Raw genomic sequence first — 19228 nt, 5'->3', positions numbered from 1 at the left:
GAAAAACTTGAAAACATAAACTGAGTGTATCCAATGTAGCAGCATCTGCCAGAGTCTGAAAACAGGTGGGAACTTTTCCATTACTCTCAATATTTCCAAGATGCACTTGCACAGGTGGGCACTGACAATACCACCCTTACTCATTCATCTTGAATTTCATGAGGGTTTGGATTTACCAAACTCAGCTCTATGGTTTTGAGCCAAACGCAGAATCGAAAGGGTGGGGTCTAGTTTTCCAGATTCATTTAGGCTGCTGCCCAAGGTGTTAGGTATTTGCTTGAGCATGCAGACAGCCTGAAAACAAAACATCCAGCAGGACTTGCTGCACTGGTCTCCTGCAGAAACAAAGGAGCCAGAGGGAACCTAGCACTGTTACTTATGGCCACTATTTAACCCAGGGGTGGGCAAACTACGGCCCGCAGAGCGCAGCGAGGCTAAGGCAGGCTCCCTGCCTGCCTGCCCTGGCCCTGAGCCGCTCCCCAAAGTGGCTGGCACCATGTCCCTGCGGTCCCTGGAGGAGAAGGAAGGCAGAGGGTTCTGCGCACTGCCCTCGCCTGCAGGCTCTGCCCCCTGCAGCTCCCATTGGCCAGGAATGGGAAACCAGAGCCGGTCAAGGTAAGTGGCACCAGGCCGGAGCCCGCACGCCACACTCCTCCTGCTCCCCAACCCTCTGCCCTGAGCCTCCAACCCCCTGCCCTGAGCCCCCTCCCCCACTCTGCACCCCCTCCTGCACCCCAACCCTTTGCCCTGAGCACCTTCCTGCACACTGCACCCCCTCCCACACTCCACACTCCCTCCCGCACCCCAACCCCCAGACCCAGCCCTACCTGCATGGCCCTGCATGCCATTTCCCCATCCAGATGTGGCCCTTGGGCCAAAAAATTTGCCCACCCCTGATTTAACCTCACCTACCAGGGCTTTTGTACTATAGGTGTATGAATATAATTTACAAGCACAACGCAAATACTCCAAAAAAGTTTCCATAAACATTCATTTGAATATTTAAACAAATTCCCTTTTAATGTGTTTGGGTCCCTTTTGTGTTCTTTTTCAGCAGAGATTCAGGTGAACAACTCTACTACCAAAAATATTAATCAGAACACCAAATTCCAAGCAACTGTTGCAAAATATCCATGAAACAGGAACTTAGAGTTAATAATTGCGAGTATTTGCACCAAAAACCAAAACAACCCCTAAGCAGGAAACACTAACATACCATGTGACCTACAGTTCTGTTCAAAATAGTTAATTTGAATACTAGCAACGACCCGCTTACAACTAGGAATTACTCAGTAAATAATTTTGTATAAAAAATTCAGGAAAAACGTTATCTGTCTGTGGACAATTCTCAAACAGGAAAAGGGGCAAAATATGTTGAAAAAATTATTTGTTATGCATTTTTGACCCAGCTGCAGTAAGTAAAATAATGGCAGAGCATATTGTAATTTCAAAATTATAAAAAGGACCTAGAAACTAGATCAATGTTTAAAATTATAACTACTCAGTTCAAATCAAGGGACCCTGAAGCACAGATGAAACATTCGTTTAATTCTGATCAGTAGATGGACACACACACACACTCTCCTCAAAGCTTCTAACCGTTCTCCTGTTTTTAAATATATGTGTAAAATCCAAACTTGCTGGTCTCAGCAATAAAATAATCACAGCTGAAAGGTTTTTTGGGCCTGAATGCTAGGGTAATGGTGCTTGAGAAATCCCCACAAGAGATTTAAGAAATGCTATGTACTGTTTACAAATTAGATATGCTCCAAAAATGGAAATAGCCAGAACAAAAACATCTTGGGTTGTTTTGTTTTTTGTAATGAAGCATCTGGATGAAATATCTTCTATTATATGCTTATTTCTTTCCTTGGACTGTACACTCCTGTGATTTTCTTTCTGCTGCATTAGAAAGACAGAACACTCTGGTATGTTGGCTATAGAGTGAATCTTCCTCAAATGCCATCTCTCTGCACAGTACCTGTTCAAGCAAAATTCTGCTTTGATTTTTAAACATATCATCCACTGAGACCAGCACTAAGAACACCAATTGAAAACGCCCTGCCCTGAGTGCAACCACTTTATAGTGTGATAAATGTAGGTCTGCGTAACACTTCCCACCTGTCACCAGTCTGGTCACCATAGCCATCCAGAACTTTGTGGGCACAGTGAGGACAGAACCCCAGAATCTCTTGTTCCACAACCACATGCCCCTATCACTTGAGCTAAAGGAGAAACTATCTGTTAGCAACAGAGGCTATTTTTACACAGGAGTCTAAGGGTGTTATGGTCAGGACTGGGGTCCCTAACTCCCTTAGGCCTGGCTACAGGAGAAAGTCGCATCACTATAACTAAAGATGTGATTTTAAACTGATTTCTTACACCAGTGCAACCTCCTATAGGGACACTATTTGTGTTTTAAACCAAATTTATTACAGCTTAGTTTAAATTGATTAGGGATCCATTTTAGATAAACCGAAATAAGCCACTCTTAACTGACATAAGACTTTCCACACAGGGGCTTGCATCAGTTTAAAAAGTGATTCAAGTCAAACCAGTGCAGCTTTCTTATCTAGACAAGGGCTTAGGCTCCTTGGAAAATCTGCCACAGAGCTTGACACACAATTAAGCATCTCTCAATCTATCCAGTAGAGGGCAGTGGCCAACACATCACAAGGACATCCCCATGATTTAACTGGGGATCGGTCCTGCTTTGAGCAGGGGGTTGGACTAGATGCCCTCCTGAGGTCCCTTCCAACCCTGATATTCTATTATTCTTTGTCTTTCCAACAATGTTTGTGTTTAATCTTTAATGAAAGATCCCCCTGTACAAGGACTGTCTGCTAGTAACTAAACTTATTTCTAACTTATGGCAAAACGCACCTTTCTGACCCTGCCTCTACCCTTGATACACCACTGTAAATGCCTTCCTGGTACAGCAGCTTTCAGGGCAGTTGTTCGCTCATTGCAAAAGTTAATGTTAAAAACTCTTCAGGGCCATGTCTGCCACAATGGCTTCCCGGCAGCCCCAAAACATCTTCCCCCACATCCCCACTGACACACATCCTTTTGGCCACAGCTGTTGGCCCTTCACATTCTCCTTTCGCCACAATTGCCACACACTTACGCAGCACCCAATATCAAGCTCTTGTTTCCTTCCTCCTAGAGTTACAAAGCTGCACTAAACACTTACACCACTGTAAATCAAAAGTAATTCCACTCTAGCCACTGGACTTACGCTGCTGTAAGTGGCTGAAGAATGAGACCTGTGACAAAGTTCCTGCTCTACCTTGGTGGGTCTTGCGCTTATTGGCAGATTTGCTCGCCTTGGAGCTTCACGGCAGCCCTCAGCTTGGCTGTTTTTCTGAACCCACAGTCCAGGTCGACTCCTCCTGTGTCTGACCAGGAGTTGGGAGGATTTGGGGGGAACCCGGGCCCACCCTCTACTCCGGGTTCCAGCCCAGGGCCCTGTGGAATGCAGCTGTCTAGAGTGCCTCCTGGAACAGCTGTGCGACAGCTACAATTCCCTGGGCTACTTCCCCATGGCCTCCTCCCAACACCTTCTTTATCCTCACCATAGGACCTTCTTCCTGGTGTCTGATAATGCTTGTACACCTCAGTCCTCCAACAGTCCGCGTTCTCACTCTCAGCGCCTACTGCCTCTTGCTCCCAGCTCCTCGCACACACACCACAAACTGAAGTGAGCTCCTTTTTAAAACCCAGGTGCCCTGATTAGCCTGCCTTAATTGATTCTAGCAGCTTCTTGATTGGCTGCAGGTGTTCTAATCAGCCTGTCTTAATTGTCTCCAGAAGGTTCCTGATTGTGCTGGAACCTTCCCTGTTACCTTACCCAGGGAAAAGGGACCTACTTAGCCTGGGGCTAATATATCTGCCTTCTATTACTCTCCTATAGCCATCTGGCCTGACCCTGTCACAGACCCTTTGAAGCCAGGTCTTCCAACAACCTACCCTCAATGAACATTTGCAAATTCTGCTTTTCCATGAAGTGGGAATGCTGCTTTGAGAAGACATTGAGTTCCCCTTACTGAATTTTTGGCTCCCTTCCAGAGATGGTCCCAAACACTCACCACCAAACATGTTGAACCCCAGATCAAATGGCATGGTTCAGGGTCCATCTCTACCACCATCTCCCTTTAATCTAGAACGGAAGGCAGCAGTGTAAAGGAACTAGGATTTGAAGAAGTAGGACAGATACAGTTCATATATTCATATCTTGCCTCTTTTGGCTCTGGATTTGTAAGATGTTTGTTGATCTTAAAATGACATCAGAGTTCACCCTTTTATAAATTGTGTTTAAAAAAAAACCAAGCCCCAAGGTTTATTTCCAAAACACCGTTGAGTCAAGGTTACCTTTGTATGTTTGTCTCTATTTGGACCGGTTTTCAACTGTAAGGCAGCTAGAAAACCACTGACTGATGGGTGCCCAAAACATTCATCATTAGCCTTACATTCCAACCAATTATGGACTTCTCATATAACCTGGCCTGTGTAACCAAGACATTGCCAAAATGTTAACTTTTCCCTTCTGTGCCTTTGGCATTTATGGTATGTTTTAAGTCGTATCTCAGTGCTGAGGAATGGCACAGAGATACAGAAACACATCATATGTTGTTTCCTTTAAATAGGATTACAGGATTTGTTAGAGTTCTCTCTCTTCATTTTAGGACAACACTATTCGCTTGAACATATGGCCTAGATACAACACTGTCTTACACTGGCACAAAAGTTGCCATCAAGGTCCTGTCCACCCTGTGATCTACCCAATGTTAGCTCCAATTATGGTTAAATATGGTTGTAGCTAATGTGGGTGGGGATGTTTCTGTCTGGCAACCATACTAGCCAAACTCTACTATAGATATGCACCACTCCCACAGGTTGTGTTTTAACACTAACACACCCAGCTCTTAGACAAAAATTCACTGATCACACTGGCTGGAAAACCATACTAGAAGCCTCCTAGTAACAATTGTGTTTAAGTGCTTAGGTTGTGCTTAGAACCCAGGAGTCCTGACACCTAAGTCCTTTGCTCTAACCACTGGAAAATATTGTCTCTGCTAGGCAGAATCTGGACTGATTCTAGGAGCACAGAAGCGTTTATGCAAATCTGAGCAGCAACATCCGTAATTTGAACTTCCTCAAATTTCTTGTCACATCCCCATCAAAGAGCCTTTTACCAGCATAACTGCTATTTCCTCTGTTCAATACACTCTTCGTGTTTGTAAGAAAATGCTTAAACTCATGATCATTCCATTCTTCATCCTATCCTGCTGTAAGCCATGGATCTGCTATTTATCAACTGCATCTTATTCCAAAGAGGGACTATTGACTAATTTTGCTCAAGTTCTTCTTCTCTCTTTTAGTTCAAGCCACTCAGGAGAGTCAAAAATCCAATGAGAAAGATAGCGGTAAGTTTTCATTTTTTGTTTTATTATATTATTTACACAAACCCTTTAGAAAAAAAATTCATGTCACTGTTAAACAGAATAATTCCATGTTGTAAAAAATTTTCTCCTTGCTCTCTTTAGTCACACATGGAATGAGATAGTTACGTGAATTTTTTTCCCTTGCTAGATAGACTGTGTGTACATTCAGAAATGCTTAAAGTTTCTAAAACCCCACTAGAATCGCTGAACAAAATAACACTGTTTCCCTGTACCCTATTTTATATACTGTAGCTGGCTCTAGAAAGGAAAGCAGCGTTGTATAGGAACTAGGATTTGAAATACTAGAAATACTGTGATTTACATGGACTGGAGCTCAGCATTATCCTATGGAAAGAGTTTGCAGACTTTTTTCTACAATTACATTTATGATGATCCCATGAAAAAAAACCTACATTAACAGAAAGTTGTCAGCCGCTTAAGAATTCCAAAGTCAGGGTAGCATAAAGTTAAAGCTGCTCCCACAACCTTAACTCTGCTTGTTTGTGCATATGTATCATTACAATAGTGTCCATATACATTTTCACATACTACTTCACAACTAATTAAATAATGGATCATGCCCTTTTCCCCATAGCTTTAGATACACTACTTTCATTGCTATAATGATTCAGTAGAGCTTTTTTGGCTTAGATGTTTTATATCTGTTACCTTCTGTGTTCAGGTGTGTGTTTTACTAGGATAGTTAGCAGCCATGTACTGATGACTGAAATGAAAACAGATGGTTCAGCCTTTCCTAGGTCATGAGCAGTTAAGTATAGTCTGGGGCTTCCTCCTCCCACAAAAATGTCCATGTCACGGGCCGGAACTTTGGGTGGAGAAGAAGAGTTCTATAAGGATCCCCTTTTGGGGACCGTTCCATGCAGGGACAAACTTTGCCTCATCTCCGCACACCATAGGCAGCTGTTCTGCCCCATGCTCCCATGTGGACCCCCAAAGGTTAAGACTCATTGAAGGGCATGAGCCCATTCTCTTCTTTTCCTGACACAAAATCTGAATTTCGGGAAAAGATTTCCTGAGGTCGAAGATTATTAAGCTGTGGAAGGGAAGGAGGAAGCCTCGTTGCTTGGAACAGTCCAAACTAGTAATTCTAAAATAGGGAGTAATCCCGCACTGTCCAGAAGATGGATTTAGCAGGTCTTTTCCATCTCTAGATACTCTGCTCTGAGCTTCTTGTCATGCTGAGAAGCTACTCAAAGGGGTGTTTGTGAGGATCAGTTAATGGATGTAAAATACTTTGATAATATTTTATGCACACTGCTATTTTTACTCCATCTGAATTTCTACCTTGTACCTAGGAAGCCAGGTGCAGAATTCCCCATAAGGGAGAAAAATCATTTGTACTCATGGGAGCCGATCTTCCTCCCATTCCAAAACTCTAAGAGACTTCAAGGGGAGCAAGAGCAGGAGGCCTTTACTCCATAGTAACCTTCGTGAAGGATTTCTACCCACTTTACAAACATTCAGTAAGAGTTTGATCTTACAAGCCTACTGTGTATGAAATTCCATTGAGGACCTAGTGCATAGAGCCCTTTCAGGCTTGGAACATAAGCCTCACAACAGCCCTGTGCATTAAATGAGCTCTATTAGAGTGAAATGCTCTGTCCAATGCATTTCTTGTTCTTTTTCGGTTGTTAGTAGGTGGCCTTGTTTGTTCCTGATGAGAGTGTTTGTTGGCGTCTGCCGCTTACCACTGATAAGCTGCATCATTTTGTAGACGGTTCCTTGTTCACCGTGAGCAGCTGAATCCTCTGCTTGTGTTGCCAGATTATCAATATAATTCCATTTGTCTGCTCTCACAAGGTGTTTGACCTCCCAGTGTGCCTTGCTATACTGCTCGTGGTATTTGTCCTTTAGCTTCTGGGATTTTGTGTCTAAAACTTTTTTCTTCAGGGCTCGTCTGGTTTCTATGGCATTCCATATGCTGGGTGTAACCCATTCCTTCCCTCTCTTCTGCTTGTAGCCTAGACAGGCTTCACTGCTCTGTTTATAAATTACTGTTACTTTGTCCCACTTCTTGTTGATCTCCTCATCTGGATCAAAAAATTGCTGAACAGGGAGCCACCTAAGGAGGAAGCAAACATCCAGGAGGCAGAAGATGATCTTGATATCAACACAGACACCCCAACTAAGGAAGAGATCATTCAAGACATCAAATCCTGAAAAAATGGGAAAGCTCCTGGCAAGGATAACTTGAATGCAGAATTGTTCAAAGTAAATCCTAAATTAGCAGCATCTATCCTGGCCCTTCTATTTATATCAGTCTGGGAAAGGGAAAAAGTGCCAGATGAGTGGACCAATGGGGTTATAGTGAAGATACCAAAGAAAGGAATTGTCAGTGATTGTAATAACTGGTGTGGTATCACACTTTTACCTGTGCCCAGCAAAGTAGTGTGTAAGATCATAATCCATCTTATATCAGAGGCAGTTGATAGCATTCTCAGAAAAGACAAAGCTGGTTTTCAGAAAGGGTGTGGATACACAAACCAGAACTTCATTCTACAAAACATAATAGGACAGTGCTTAGAATGGCAACAACAACTCTACGTAAATTCCATGGACTTTGAGAAGGCTTTTGATAGCGTTCACAGGACCAGCCTATGGTGCATTCTGCGGGCATATGGAATTCCTTTCTGTATAATCAACATCATCAAAAGCTTCTATTTCAACTTTACATGCAGGGTTGATCACAGTGAGCTCAGTTTTGAAGTCAAAACAGGAGTATATCAGGGGTGTGTCATGTCTGCAATCCTCTTCAACATTGCCATCGACTGGGTAATGCAGCGTACAACAGAAGACATGCCAAGGGGCATTAAATGGACACTCTTTTCATCCCTTGAAGACCTGGACTTCACAGATGATGTCGCTCTCCTATCACATACTCAACACCATATACAAGAAAAAACAACTTGACTTAATGTATTCAGCCAGAAAAGTGGATTGAAAATCAATCGCAATAAGACGGACCTTTAATATTGCCTCACCATCACCAGTACGGATAGAGGATTATGTTCTCACCAATGTAGAAACATACTTGGGCAGCACCATCAGCCAGGACGATGGAGCAAGCCAGGATATCCGGAACAAAATCAATAAAGACAGGAACACCTTTAGGAGCTTAAATACTGTCTGGAAATCATCAAAATACAACACCAAAACCAAACTCAAGATTTATCAGAGCTGCGTACTTTTAACACTACTTTATGGTGCAGAATGCTGGGGAATGAGAAAGTATGACACATCCAAACTGTCTTCATTCCATACAACCTGCCTCAGAAAAATCCTCCATAGTTTTTGGCCCAAAACAATCTCAAACCAAGATCTATTGACACAGTGCAGTGCAGCCAAGAGGATCTGAGCACCATCATTGCCAGGAGGCGTTGGAGATGGATTGGTCATGTGCTTCGGATGGAAACTGATTCCATCACCAGAGTAGCAATATGATGGACACCTGAAAGCAAGCGAAAATGAGGCCACCCGAAAACAACATGGCGAAGAGCTGTGGAAGCTGAGCTGAAAAACCTGGGGCATAGCTGGGGAACCATTGAAAGACTTGCCAGAAACAGACAGGAGTGGAGGAGCTTCCTCATTGCCCTAAATGCCAGACACATAATGGGAACATGATGATGATGATTAGAGGGATGAGCAACATTCTCCACTAGTTTAGTCTTTGAAAGTCAAACCAAATTCCCCTGGAAACCATGAGTGATCTGGAAAGAGGTTGCTTAACATGGGCTGGGTTATGGGATGTGGTTCTTAGTTCTTGAAAGTAGCTATACTTGAACAGAAGAACTTCAGAAACAGACTTCAAAGAGAAACAGCAGAACTAAAATTCATTTGCAAATTTAACACCATTAATTTGGGCTTGAATAGGGACTGGGACTGGCTGGCTCATTACAGAAGCAGCTTTGCCTCTCCTGGAATTGACACCTCCTCATCTATTGTTGGGAGCGGACTACATCCACCCTGATCGAATTGGCCCTGTCAACACTGGTTCTCCACTTGTGAGGAAACTCCCTTCTCTTCATGTGTCAGTATATTTATGCCTGCATCTGTAACTTTCACTCCATGCATCTGAAGAAGTGGGTTTTTTTTCCCACAAAAGCTTATGCTCAAATAAATCTGTTAGTCTTTAAGGTGCCACCGGACTCCTTGTGGTTTTTCTGGATACAGACTAGCACGGCTACCCCCGATTCTTAGTGTTAGTTTCACTGGGTTCATTTTGCAGCTGGGGATACACAAAGAATATATATTACAATTTGGACGCCTCCTCTTTATGTAGTCTGCCTATCAGTGGTGCTGAATAATCTTCATTTTTCAAGTCAATAGGAATTTTGGGGAACTGAGCTCTTTTGAAAACCTGGTCTAAAGTGTTTACATTTTTTCAACTGTAATTCATCTGAAATTCAGCAGTACTTTACTTTACCATTATTTCATTTGTCTAATGGCATAGTTACCTGCAAGAAGAAAACTCTCCCCTAGGGCTGTCAAAAGAATTAGTTTCTATTTCTGACCTTCTGAAAGATCTGGCACAGTGTTGGCCAATTAGATTACATATGTAATTACCACATCCTGGTTGGCTCAGAACATTTATAAGGAGGAATTTTTGCTGCACTCACTCAGAACAGATATGTAGTTGCCTACTTTGTGATTAGCTTGTAAAAAAGCATAAACAGGTTTTTCCCCTCTACCCTCTTTGGCACACTAGTTTTAAAAACCATTATCCCAAAGAAATGTCTGTGGCCACAATGGGGGAAGATTTGCAGATATTTCCGATGAAAAATATTCAGAAGATAGGTATTACTCCATATGACCAATTCACGTTTCAAACATCAACATGTTTTTGCCCCGAGAGGCTGTCTTGGTCAACATTTAGCATGAGGGCCAATAAATCTCGGCTATCGCTTTTCATAAACCAATGGCTCCAAATCACAGGCATGTGATTGGGCACTAGTAAGTCATGCTTCTGTGGCTGGCATGCTGGGGCCCCCTTCCTTACACTCTGGATGAGTCTCTACATCTCATACAGCAGGTCAGCTCAGATAATGCTCAAGTCTTCAGCTGCAGGGGCCCTCCCAAGACATGGGGGTTACAACTCCATTCAGAGTCAGGTGATCCAGTTAGCATGACGTGTCCTATTCAGACTGCAGGGCCACATCGTGCAAGATCCTTTGTGCTGACTCTGGGGTTGAGGATGACTTGAGCCATCATAAGAAACACGACACCTCCACCTTTATTCTAGCTCTGGCTGGTAATCCTATCGGTCCCCCTTTCTGCTGTCTAAAGAGGAAATCCACATTCAGTTTTCCACTAACTCTTCACACACACACAAACACATACAGCCCAGTTATGGACACACATTACCTATCTCTCTCCCCGTGGCCAAGGACTGTACTCCCCAGCTGAAATGACAGAGGAATTTGGAACAGGTGGCAGGAAAATATTTGTACACTGAATCTTGGGTCTTATAGCCATGGAGTTCAATAACTGAGGCTCCATGGAAGACAGGTGTTGCCCCAGCCCTGATGCCCTGGGCATCTAGTTCTCCACATTTCTCTGCCAGGGGGTTGGAAGTTATTTGCAGATTGTTGTTTTACTCAGAAATGTTTCTTTTCCTCAGAGCAACTGTCTAACCCTGAGTTTGGATCTCTCCAAAAGAGCTTGGAGGTACAAATTGGCCAGAATGTGACTCTGTCCTGTCAATCCACCAATGGCTCTCTTCCTATCAACTATACATTTTTTAGAGGAAATCAGAATCTGTGGCCGATTATAACGAAGGAGGACAGGAACCCAGCTCTGTTTAACCTAACTGTCAGTTCTGCCAGCGACTTGGGGGAATATAAATGCAAAGTTGTAAACGGAATCTCCAACAGTTCAAAATACAGCAAGAGTCTCAACTTTACGTTACTAGGTAGGGGTTTGTGTGTATCTGTGACATTTTTCAACATCAGGAAATGAGTGTTCATAATAATCCATCCCAGCTGGTCTGATCCTGTGAGCTGCCGCAACCCCATGGCTCTTTGACACATGGCACCATGCAGGACTGGGCACAAGCATTGTGCCATAACCCTACCCAACCCATTCAGAACAGTTTAAAAATTATATTATGCATTAACATGTCCAGAGCGGGCTCTGGCAGCTGGAACTGCAGTCAGAAGGGGGTCACACAAGCTGCACCCGTGTAAGAGACCACCTAGATCTGACCCTATAGTTTTACTGTATAATTGTTCCTGCATATGCCCAAAATAGCTTGCAGAGTACAATCCATGACCATCTCAGGATTGTGCTGCCATGTGACCTTCCCCGCTCCTTGCTATCAATACCTTAACTTTTGAGCAGGAAGAGTTCTAAAACAGAATGAAATTTCTTTCAAAAGGGATAGGGCCATATACTTTTCAATCCATTCATCCTGTAGCAGCAGCAGCCAGCAAGCCTGCAAAGCCTTCTGGTAGAGAACCGTGTTCTAGAACACAGTGTGCCTCTGTCTAGAACTTGAACCAGATCCACAGCTGATGTGAATCAGCATAATTCTATTGGAATCAATGGAGCTACATTGCTCAAGGTCAGCTGAGGAGCTGTTCTCTTGTTTGTAGGTCTCAGTTTTAAATCTCATGTTTGCCTTGTTTTTGTATTCCACTGGTTACTTTACAGATCCAGTGTCCAAACCAGTGCTGAGCACGACTACTTCCCAAGTGAGGATAGGCCAGAATGTGACACTGTCTTGTCACTCAGAAAACGGCTCTTCTCCCATCAACTACATATTTTTTAAAGGACGGAAAACGATGTCATCCAGAATACCTATGCAAGGAAAGGCAGCAGCTGTGTTAAATGTAATTATCAATTCTCCCAGTGACTTGGGCGACTATAAATGCAAAGCTGAAAATAATATCCCCAATACTACAAAATATAGCAACAGTCTCAACTTTACACTAGCAGGTATGTGTTTGTCCTACCTATTACTAATAGCATCTGACGATGAGCTTTTAATGAGCTCTGCCTGTCCATGTAAACTGGGGTAGCAGGTCCAGCAACAACAAAAGCACGTCAAAGTCCATGATGGAACTTTTAGTGCCTGGTAGCAGGGTCCACATGGCATCTTAGGGCACAGCAGGTTAGAGAGCTGGACATTCACACCTTGGCTTGCTGTGGATAGCCACAATTCCCGCCTCCTCCCCCAAGATTTTACTCTTGAGGTGCATGGATTTAACAAAAGAAACAAAGCCAGAGCTTTACGTTTAAACAGAGCCCAACTCAGCCTGTAAACCAGCACTCTAAGAACAGGGCATGAAGGAACACTACCAAGGAGTTACTTTTATATAGGCTTGGCAGAATTAGAATATATAATTTCAACAGATAATATCCATGATTATTTCTAAAGATTTTTATTTAAATTTTCAATTGTGTGGAATTATGGGGTAGGAGGGGAGTTAGACAATGGCAGAGTCAGACAATTATTTAATTACAGTAAACATATAAAAAGATAGAAAAAGCTAAAGTTTTACAAATGTTAAAATACAAATCACCACACATCAAAATATACGAAGCAAATATCCTCAAATTAAACTCAAGCAGCATTTTTCTTACTTTGTTTCCATCGATAATAATTGAAATGTACAGATATGCATTTTTTCATCGGTTTGTGTTTGATGAAACTCATGTTTACCAACATTGACGGATAAAAATCTAATCCTTCCAAGGCCTGCTTTTATAGTCTTCCCTGTCTTTTCTCTGAGTTTACCCTGTACACCTGCAGGACATCTTAGCCTAGAGCTAAGTCCCTACCTCCTGTGACAGGGCAGGATTGCGTCCAGATCCTTCCCCCTCTGCATCTGTAGGTTTTCAGTGTGGAGCCTGTTCTTTTTCTCTCTAGGCTCAGGTAAGGACCCCTCACCTTTCCACAGTCAGTGTTATTAACAACTGCTATTCCACTTCTCCAAACTGTAATAGAAAAGACTGGGCTTTCGTTTTAATAGAAAGATACATACTTGGAACATCTTGCTCTCTACAAACACTCTTTCTCCTGTTGACAGAAGAGGATGGCCCTTCCTATCCCCTCCTCATTTTTCTTGTGCTGCTGTTTCTGCTGGTGGTGATAGCAACTGTCCTACTGGTTCCATTTCTGATCCTGCCTTGGTGTAAAGCAAGTGAGTTTTATTTGCTTCTCCATATTTTCATTGTAAAATAGTGCTTTAGATCCTTATTACACTCTGTGTCCTTGGAAATGGAAGGCTTAGCTTCCTGTCTGCACATCACACACTAAGGCCTCCCCATCTCTTAGCAGCTGGTCTCAGTACTCCCAGTGTGCCTGGTCCAGATGGTGTCTCCTGCCCAGCTCCCATTAAACTGGAGGGGATGGCCCAGTAATATAAGCTTCAGGATGGTAACATCAAGATTCCCAGGAACTGCTGAGTTAAATCCAGTTAGGGTTAACTTATTTCTTCGCCTTTTTGAGGTAGATGCTGTATTGGAATCTTTAGGTGGAGCCCTTAGAAAAACAATATCCAATCTCTTCTGAGTGAATGCAGATCCAGTGGCACTTTTCTTAAGAGAAGTTTGCCCTTGGGTAAAACGCTCTCCTCATTCACATGGGCTGACTCCTTTTTGCTCTCCACGCTAGAAGAGGCCATATTTCAGTGAGACCATACATATATAAATAAAGGGTGGATATAAATGCTAGGTAATAAGACCAAAGAGGCACCATTCTCCATCTTTTGATTGACTCCAAGTCCATCCTCAAAGCCAAGTATCTCTCTTCATACCAAAGCAACACGTTTTCAGGCTACATTTTAGGTCCCAAAGGCAAAAAGTTACACATGTGCTTATCTTCATGCACGAGTATTTTTGCAGAGGTCAATGGGACTGCTCACATGTCATAAGTTACACATGTGCACAACTGTTTGCAGAATCAGGGCCTTGGTGTCCAAAATTAAAGTAGGAAAGCAGTCTCTTTTTGCAAGGACCCCATGATATATCACCAATACCTGCTGCCTTTGGGAGCAATTATTTCCTCTTCCCCTACCTCCATGTGAAGTAAAGATGCAGTCAGGCATGAATAGTACTGCTTGCTAAGGAATGATGTTCATGGACTATAACATTATTTAAAATATCTAACAACCCCCCCCAAAATTCATGAGACATGCAAATATCAACTGCTCCAAAAAAATGTATCATTTGAATAATTTTGTTTGTTTTCTTTACATCTTGCAGGAAAACTGAAGTCAGCTGGTTCCTCAACTAGTTTTGTTTCAACAGACAAGGCAACAGGGCCTAAAAATTACGTGACATACACTGAGATAGGTAAATTCCAAACTGCTCTTTCTTTAGACGTGGGACTCACAAGCAGGAATCTGGCTGCAGGACATGATTAACTAGTCCTAGATAAAGTTTATGGATGATGCCTTTGGGTCTCAAATGGGGAAGATGGGAAATGGGTGATCACTACAGGCAAGTTACTGACCCAATAGAACTCCCATTGACATTGAGTGGAAGTTGCTCAGCATCTCACTCTATATGTGCATCTTATGCCATCCCAAGAGCCAAACTGCAGTCTGGGGAATGACATTCATTAGAAAGATCCTTAGAACCTTGTGTGAACCATCCCTCAGCTCCTATCAGGACAGAACTAGAAGGAAAGTTTGTGTTTGGATGTCTGTGAAGGTACTGGTAAGGAAGTGACAACCACAAAGCAAAGAGAAAATCAAATACTAGTAAATAAAGCACAGAGCCTAGATTTACACAATAGCCCCTTGCTAAGGGGCAAGGAAAGGATTTCTGGGTTGCCAGCGAAAGTGAAAAACAATTGTACAGCTTCTGCATTTTGCTTTGTATTCTTCAGTGTATATTTCAGTTCTTCACTCTGTGTTGCTCAACTCTGGCGAGATTCAGAGCCACTTTCCCCCAAAATGGAGCCACAAAATAACTAGGCAACAGCTGTCATAGTATCTCCCTGTTGTGTTATAACTAAGGATAAGATTTTGTCACAGACATCACAGATTCCATGACTTTAATAGACCTCTGTGACTTCAGGGCTAGAGCAGCTGTCAGTCCCCTCCGCTGCAGCGAAGCTGGAGCAGCGGCAGTCTGCCCCAGCCATAGGAGCAGTGGCAGGACCAGAGCAGCAACAGCCAGCCCTAGGGGCCGGCGTGGCAGCCAGCTCCCAGAGCTGGAGCCGCAGATGGCTGTCAGCCCCCAGCAGCAAGGATCAGACTGGAGGTCTCCCCACCTCCTGCTATTTTTAGTAAAAGACCAGGTCAGAGGCTTCCATGAATTTTTGTTTATTGTCCGTGACTTACTAAAAATACCCATGACAAAAATCATAACCTTAGTTATAACATTGTGTTGTCAGTGTGGACTAACATACCCCCATAATAAAAACGTTGCAGGACACCATGCCAGGATTATCTTGAGGTTCTGTCAGATTTCTCCCCCCCCTGCGACCTGGAGGTTGGAAAAAAGGGAGGATATCTCCCTGTTTCTAGCTACTGGAATGAAGATGGGAAAATGGGTGTTTTCCTCTCTCTCCCTCCACCTGTCTGCTAGGAGGAATGGGGAGGTATTCTGGCTGCTCTGCTCCATTAGCTCTGCACTCCCTGCAACGTTTCACATCAGGTAGAGAGGAGTCCTCAACTTGCACTATCCAAGAATATGTAGAGGGAGAACAAATGCAGACTCTGGGAGAGGCACATGTGGGTCTTATACCACAGGCTGAGCCTCAGTGCTCTTTCACAAGCTTAAATTCACCAAGCTGTAATCTCCTGCAACTGAACCTTGAACTCTTTTTCACTTGTTTCCATCCAGAGTATGCTAAATCTGAAGAAGTGGAGTATGCCAACATACCGATTAGAAAAGAGGAGAAAGACAGGAAAGGTAAAAGGCTTAGATTGTAACCATGGGCAAAAATGAAGCATTTCACATTTTCAAGTTCATACAACTAGTGTTCTGGAAATGGAATAAAAACCTATTTAAACACAAGTGTGTGTATCCCAAACACATCTGTGGATTAATGACAAAACTACCTCATGCATTTTGGAGTTTACTGTGCATTGATAGCATAGTCAAATGTTCACTTGCAGTAGGGCCTGACAACTGCCCAGTCTCACTTTTTATAAACCACTTTCACTGCATGCTCCCTCTTTCCAGAGGTTAAGCACAACTCCCTATGGAGATAGATCCCTGGTGGTTAGCATTCAAAGGACATTTGAAGATGAGAAGGGTGCAACCAGAATTCATTTCAGGCAGACAGCAAAATACGCCCCCAATTTGCCTACAAATGTTAGCTACCGGCATCTAGACTAAGGGGTTGGAGGTACAAGGTAGGTTGTTTATTGAAAGGGTGTTTCTATTGGTTTGAGCACAGGACTGGCCAACAGGAACTCCCACAAACTAATCCTGTGGTTAACACTGACTCAATGTATGACCCCAGTGACTACTTGAGCTCTTTGAAAATTTCTCATCTTTAAAATAGGAATAATACTTTCCCACCTTGTGGATGTTATGAGTGCCTATGAATTCTCTCACAAAAATCTTCATTAAAGTGAAACTAAGGTTCAGAGTACATACAAATAACTTATAAGGGTAAAAATCTTTATAAGACTACAATAGCTAATTTAAAAAAAACACACAAAAGGAAACTGTTAAGGTTAAATATGAAAATCACAGTGGTGGGAGGGTGAAGTGGCCCATGCAAAAAAAACAAACAAACCACCAACTTAATAAAATAAAGTGGGCTGTGGAATAAATAGTTAAGACTGCCTACTACAGAGATAAACTTCTAACTCCAGTTAGAACCTTGACCTGAAAAGGACTACCAATAACCTTCTGGGATCCCAAATGCAACAGCTTCATTCTGAAACGGTCCCATTTGTGTCATTAGTTATTGAGCTACAAGAGGCATGTTTAAATATAGCTCAATTATTGTGGACTTTTTAAAAAGTTAGTGTCTATTCTGACTTTTAGTGAACATGAGGGCAGATACTACAGTTTTCTACTCTGAAGTCATCATAAGAGATGGAACACAACAAGGTAAGTTTCCTCTCTGATGAGTTACAGGAGAGAGAATTATATAAAATATTTTTAAAGAGAACCTCTACCCCAGTAAATGTTGCTAGCACCACCGTGCATGTATAGGAAACACACAAACAAACATTTAGATGCTAGTTTCCCAGCCCTAATTATTTTGTAGTCAGAAGGTGATGTTAATCTCCTCCCCTGCTAATATTAAAGACTGGGTCCCTCTCCCTGACTTTGAGAGACTCCAGTTTGATCAAGACAGAAAAACAAAACATGTTAGAAAAAGTTCATTGATGTCCAGATTTCTGATTCCTTTACTCATGCACAGTACCTAACTCCACAAGTAATGCCACTGTAACTAATGGGACTAGTTCTTGAAAAAAAAAAAAAAAAGGATTATCAATATGGTGGTGCAACTTGACTCTCCATTGGCATTTCTCTTTTGATGTGTCAGCGGGAAGGAGTAAGCCAAAAGTTAGCTAACATGGTCCAGCTATCAGGCTCTCACAGAGAGCTTTGTTCCTGTGCTTGTTAGGAATTTCAGGAAATAAAACAGGATTTTAAATAAGCAGAGAATAAAAAGGCCGTGTTTAGCCATAGTTACCTTAAAAATCTGTCTGAGTAGCTGCCTGCTTGGCAGGCTGTTTCCCTAAAGGATCCATCGTTTGCCTTGCTAACCTACTACTACCTGCCAGGGAGCAGCTTCTCAGGACTCCAGGGTACAAGTTTTTTTACTTGAGCTGGACTCCTGCCTGGCATTGCCCCAGTCTTTTCCATTTTTGGGAGTGGGACTTGACATGACCCTCAGACAGTGGAAGAGTTGACTATTTCCCTACCACAGTCATTTTAACTCAGACCTATACACCTGAGTACCAACTACAATAGTTAGGGGTATAAGACCAGTACATTACCCACTCCATATTGCTTCCTCACTCACCCTGTAGCAAACAATCAATTTTTTCCTATCTACATTAATAGATTACTTGAAATAAAATGTTTACAGCTTAGTTCTTTAAATTGTTCTGGTATCCTTGAAAGGCAGAACAAATAATAATATGTTATATTCAAGCCAGAAATGACAGCAGTCTAAAGACTGAACTGGAAAACAGAGGCCATGTAGAGAAACATACTCACAAACTACTAACAAACACTGCCATTCTCTAAAAACAATGCATCCAATGGCTTTGCTTTTCAATTGGCCTTTTCCACATTTAAGCTTTTGAAACGCTCAACTCCCATTTATCTTCCCATTGCAGCAGAGACCTGCATTTGTCACCACATATCAGCAACATGTGTATTATCTGGACTCTCAGCCAAGGAAAACTTATCCAACTTACTGAAAATATCCTTTCTTCCAAGAGACCAAACCCTCTAGGACATGTCTTTGAGCCTGCGCTGCAGAAAGAGGCAAACCCAGCTTTGTCCATCAAGGGTAGAGCAGGGCTAATAATACACATCTGCAGAGTTTACCAATTAGAGAACTTCTACAGTCAGGAAAACTTTATCAAACTGGCAGACTCTGCAGCTAAGCATGATTAGCCCTGGCCTAACTGTGGTGGATAGATCTGTTGTTGCCGCCTCTTTCTGCAGTGCAGGCTGGAAGAGGTGTCCTGAGCATGCCAGTTTGAGATAAGGGTAAGTTTTCCTGGCTGTGAAAGTTCTCCAGTTGGTAAGCTCTCCAGATGAGCATTATTAGCCCTTCTCTACCCATGATGGACAGAGCTGGGTTTGCCTCTTTCAGCAGTGCAGGCTGGAAG

The 19228-nt window shown here is 42.7% G+C and overlaps 1 protein-coding gene across 1 annotated transcript; it reads left to right on the top strand.

Annotated features, from left to right (window-relative positions):
* Positions 1–5221: 5221 nt before the first annotated feature.
* MILR1 (mast cell immunoglobulin like receptor 1) lies at positions 5222–19010 on the top strand (the record flags this gene model as incomplete). Its single annotated transcript, XM_084646699.1, has 9 exons — positions 5222–5290; positions 5382–5426; positions 11083–11373; positions 12114–12398; positions 13493–13606; positions 14670–14759; positions 16260–16328; positions 17418–17483; positions 18688–19010. Exons 1-9 carry the CDS (start codon positions 5248–5250, stop codon positions 19008–19010), a joined length of 1326 nt encoding a protein of 441 aa, XP_084502825.1. The 5' UTR covers positions 5222–5247.
* Between the last annotated feature and the right edge of the window lie 218 nt (positions 19011–19228).

The sequence above is a fragment of the Lepidochelys olivacea genome (assembly GCF_965140295.1).
Source record: "Lepidochelys olivacea isolate rLepOli2 genome assembly, chromosome: 14".
Taxonomy (NCBI): domain Eukaryota; kingdom Metazoa; phylum Chordata; order Testudines; family Cheloniidae; genus Lepidochelys; species Lepidochelys olivacea.
Note: the sequence above shows the minus strand (reverse complement) of the source record. Positions and strands in the feature narration are given on the sequence as shown.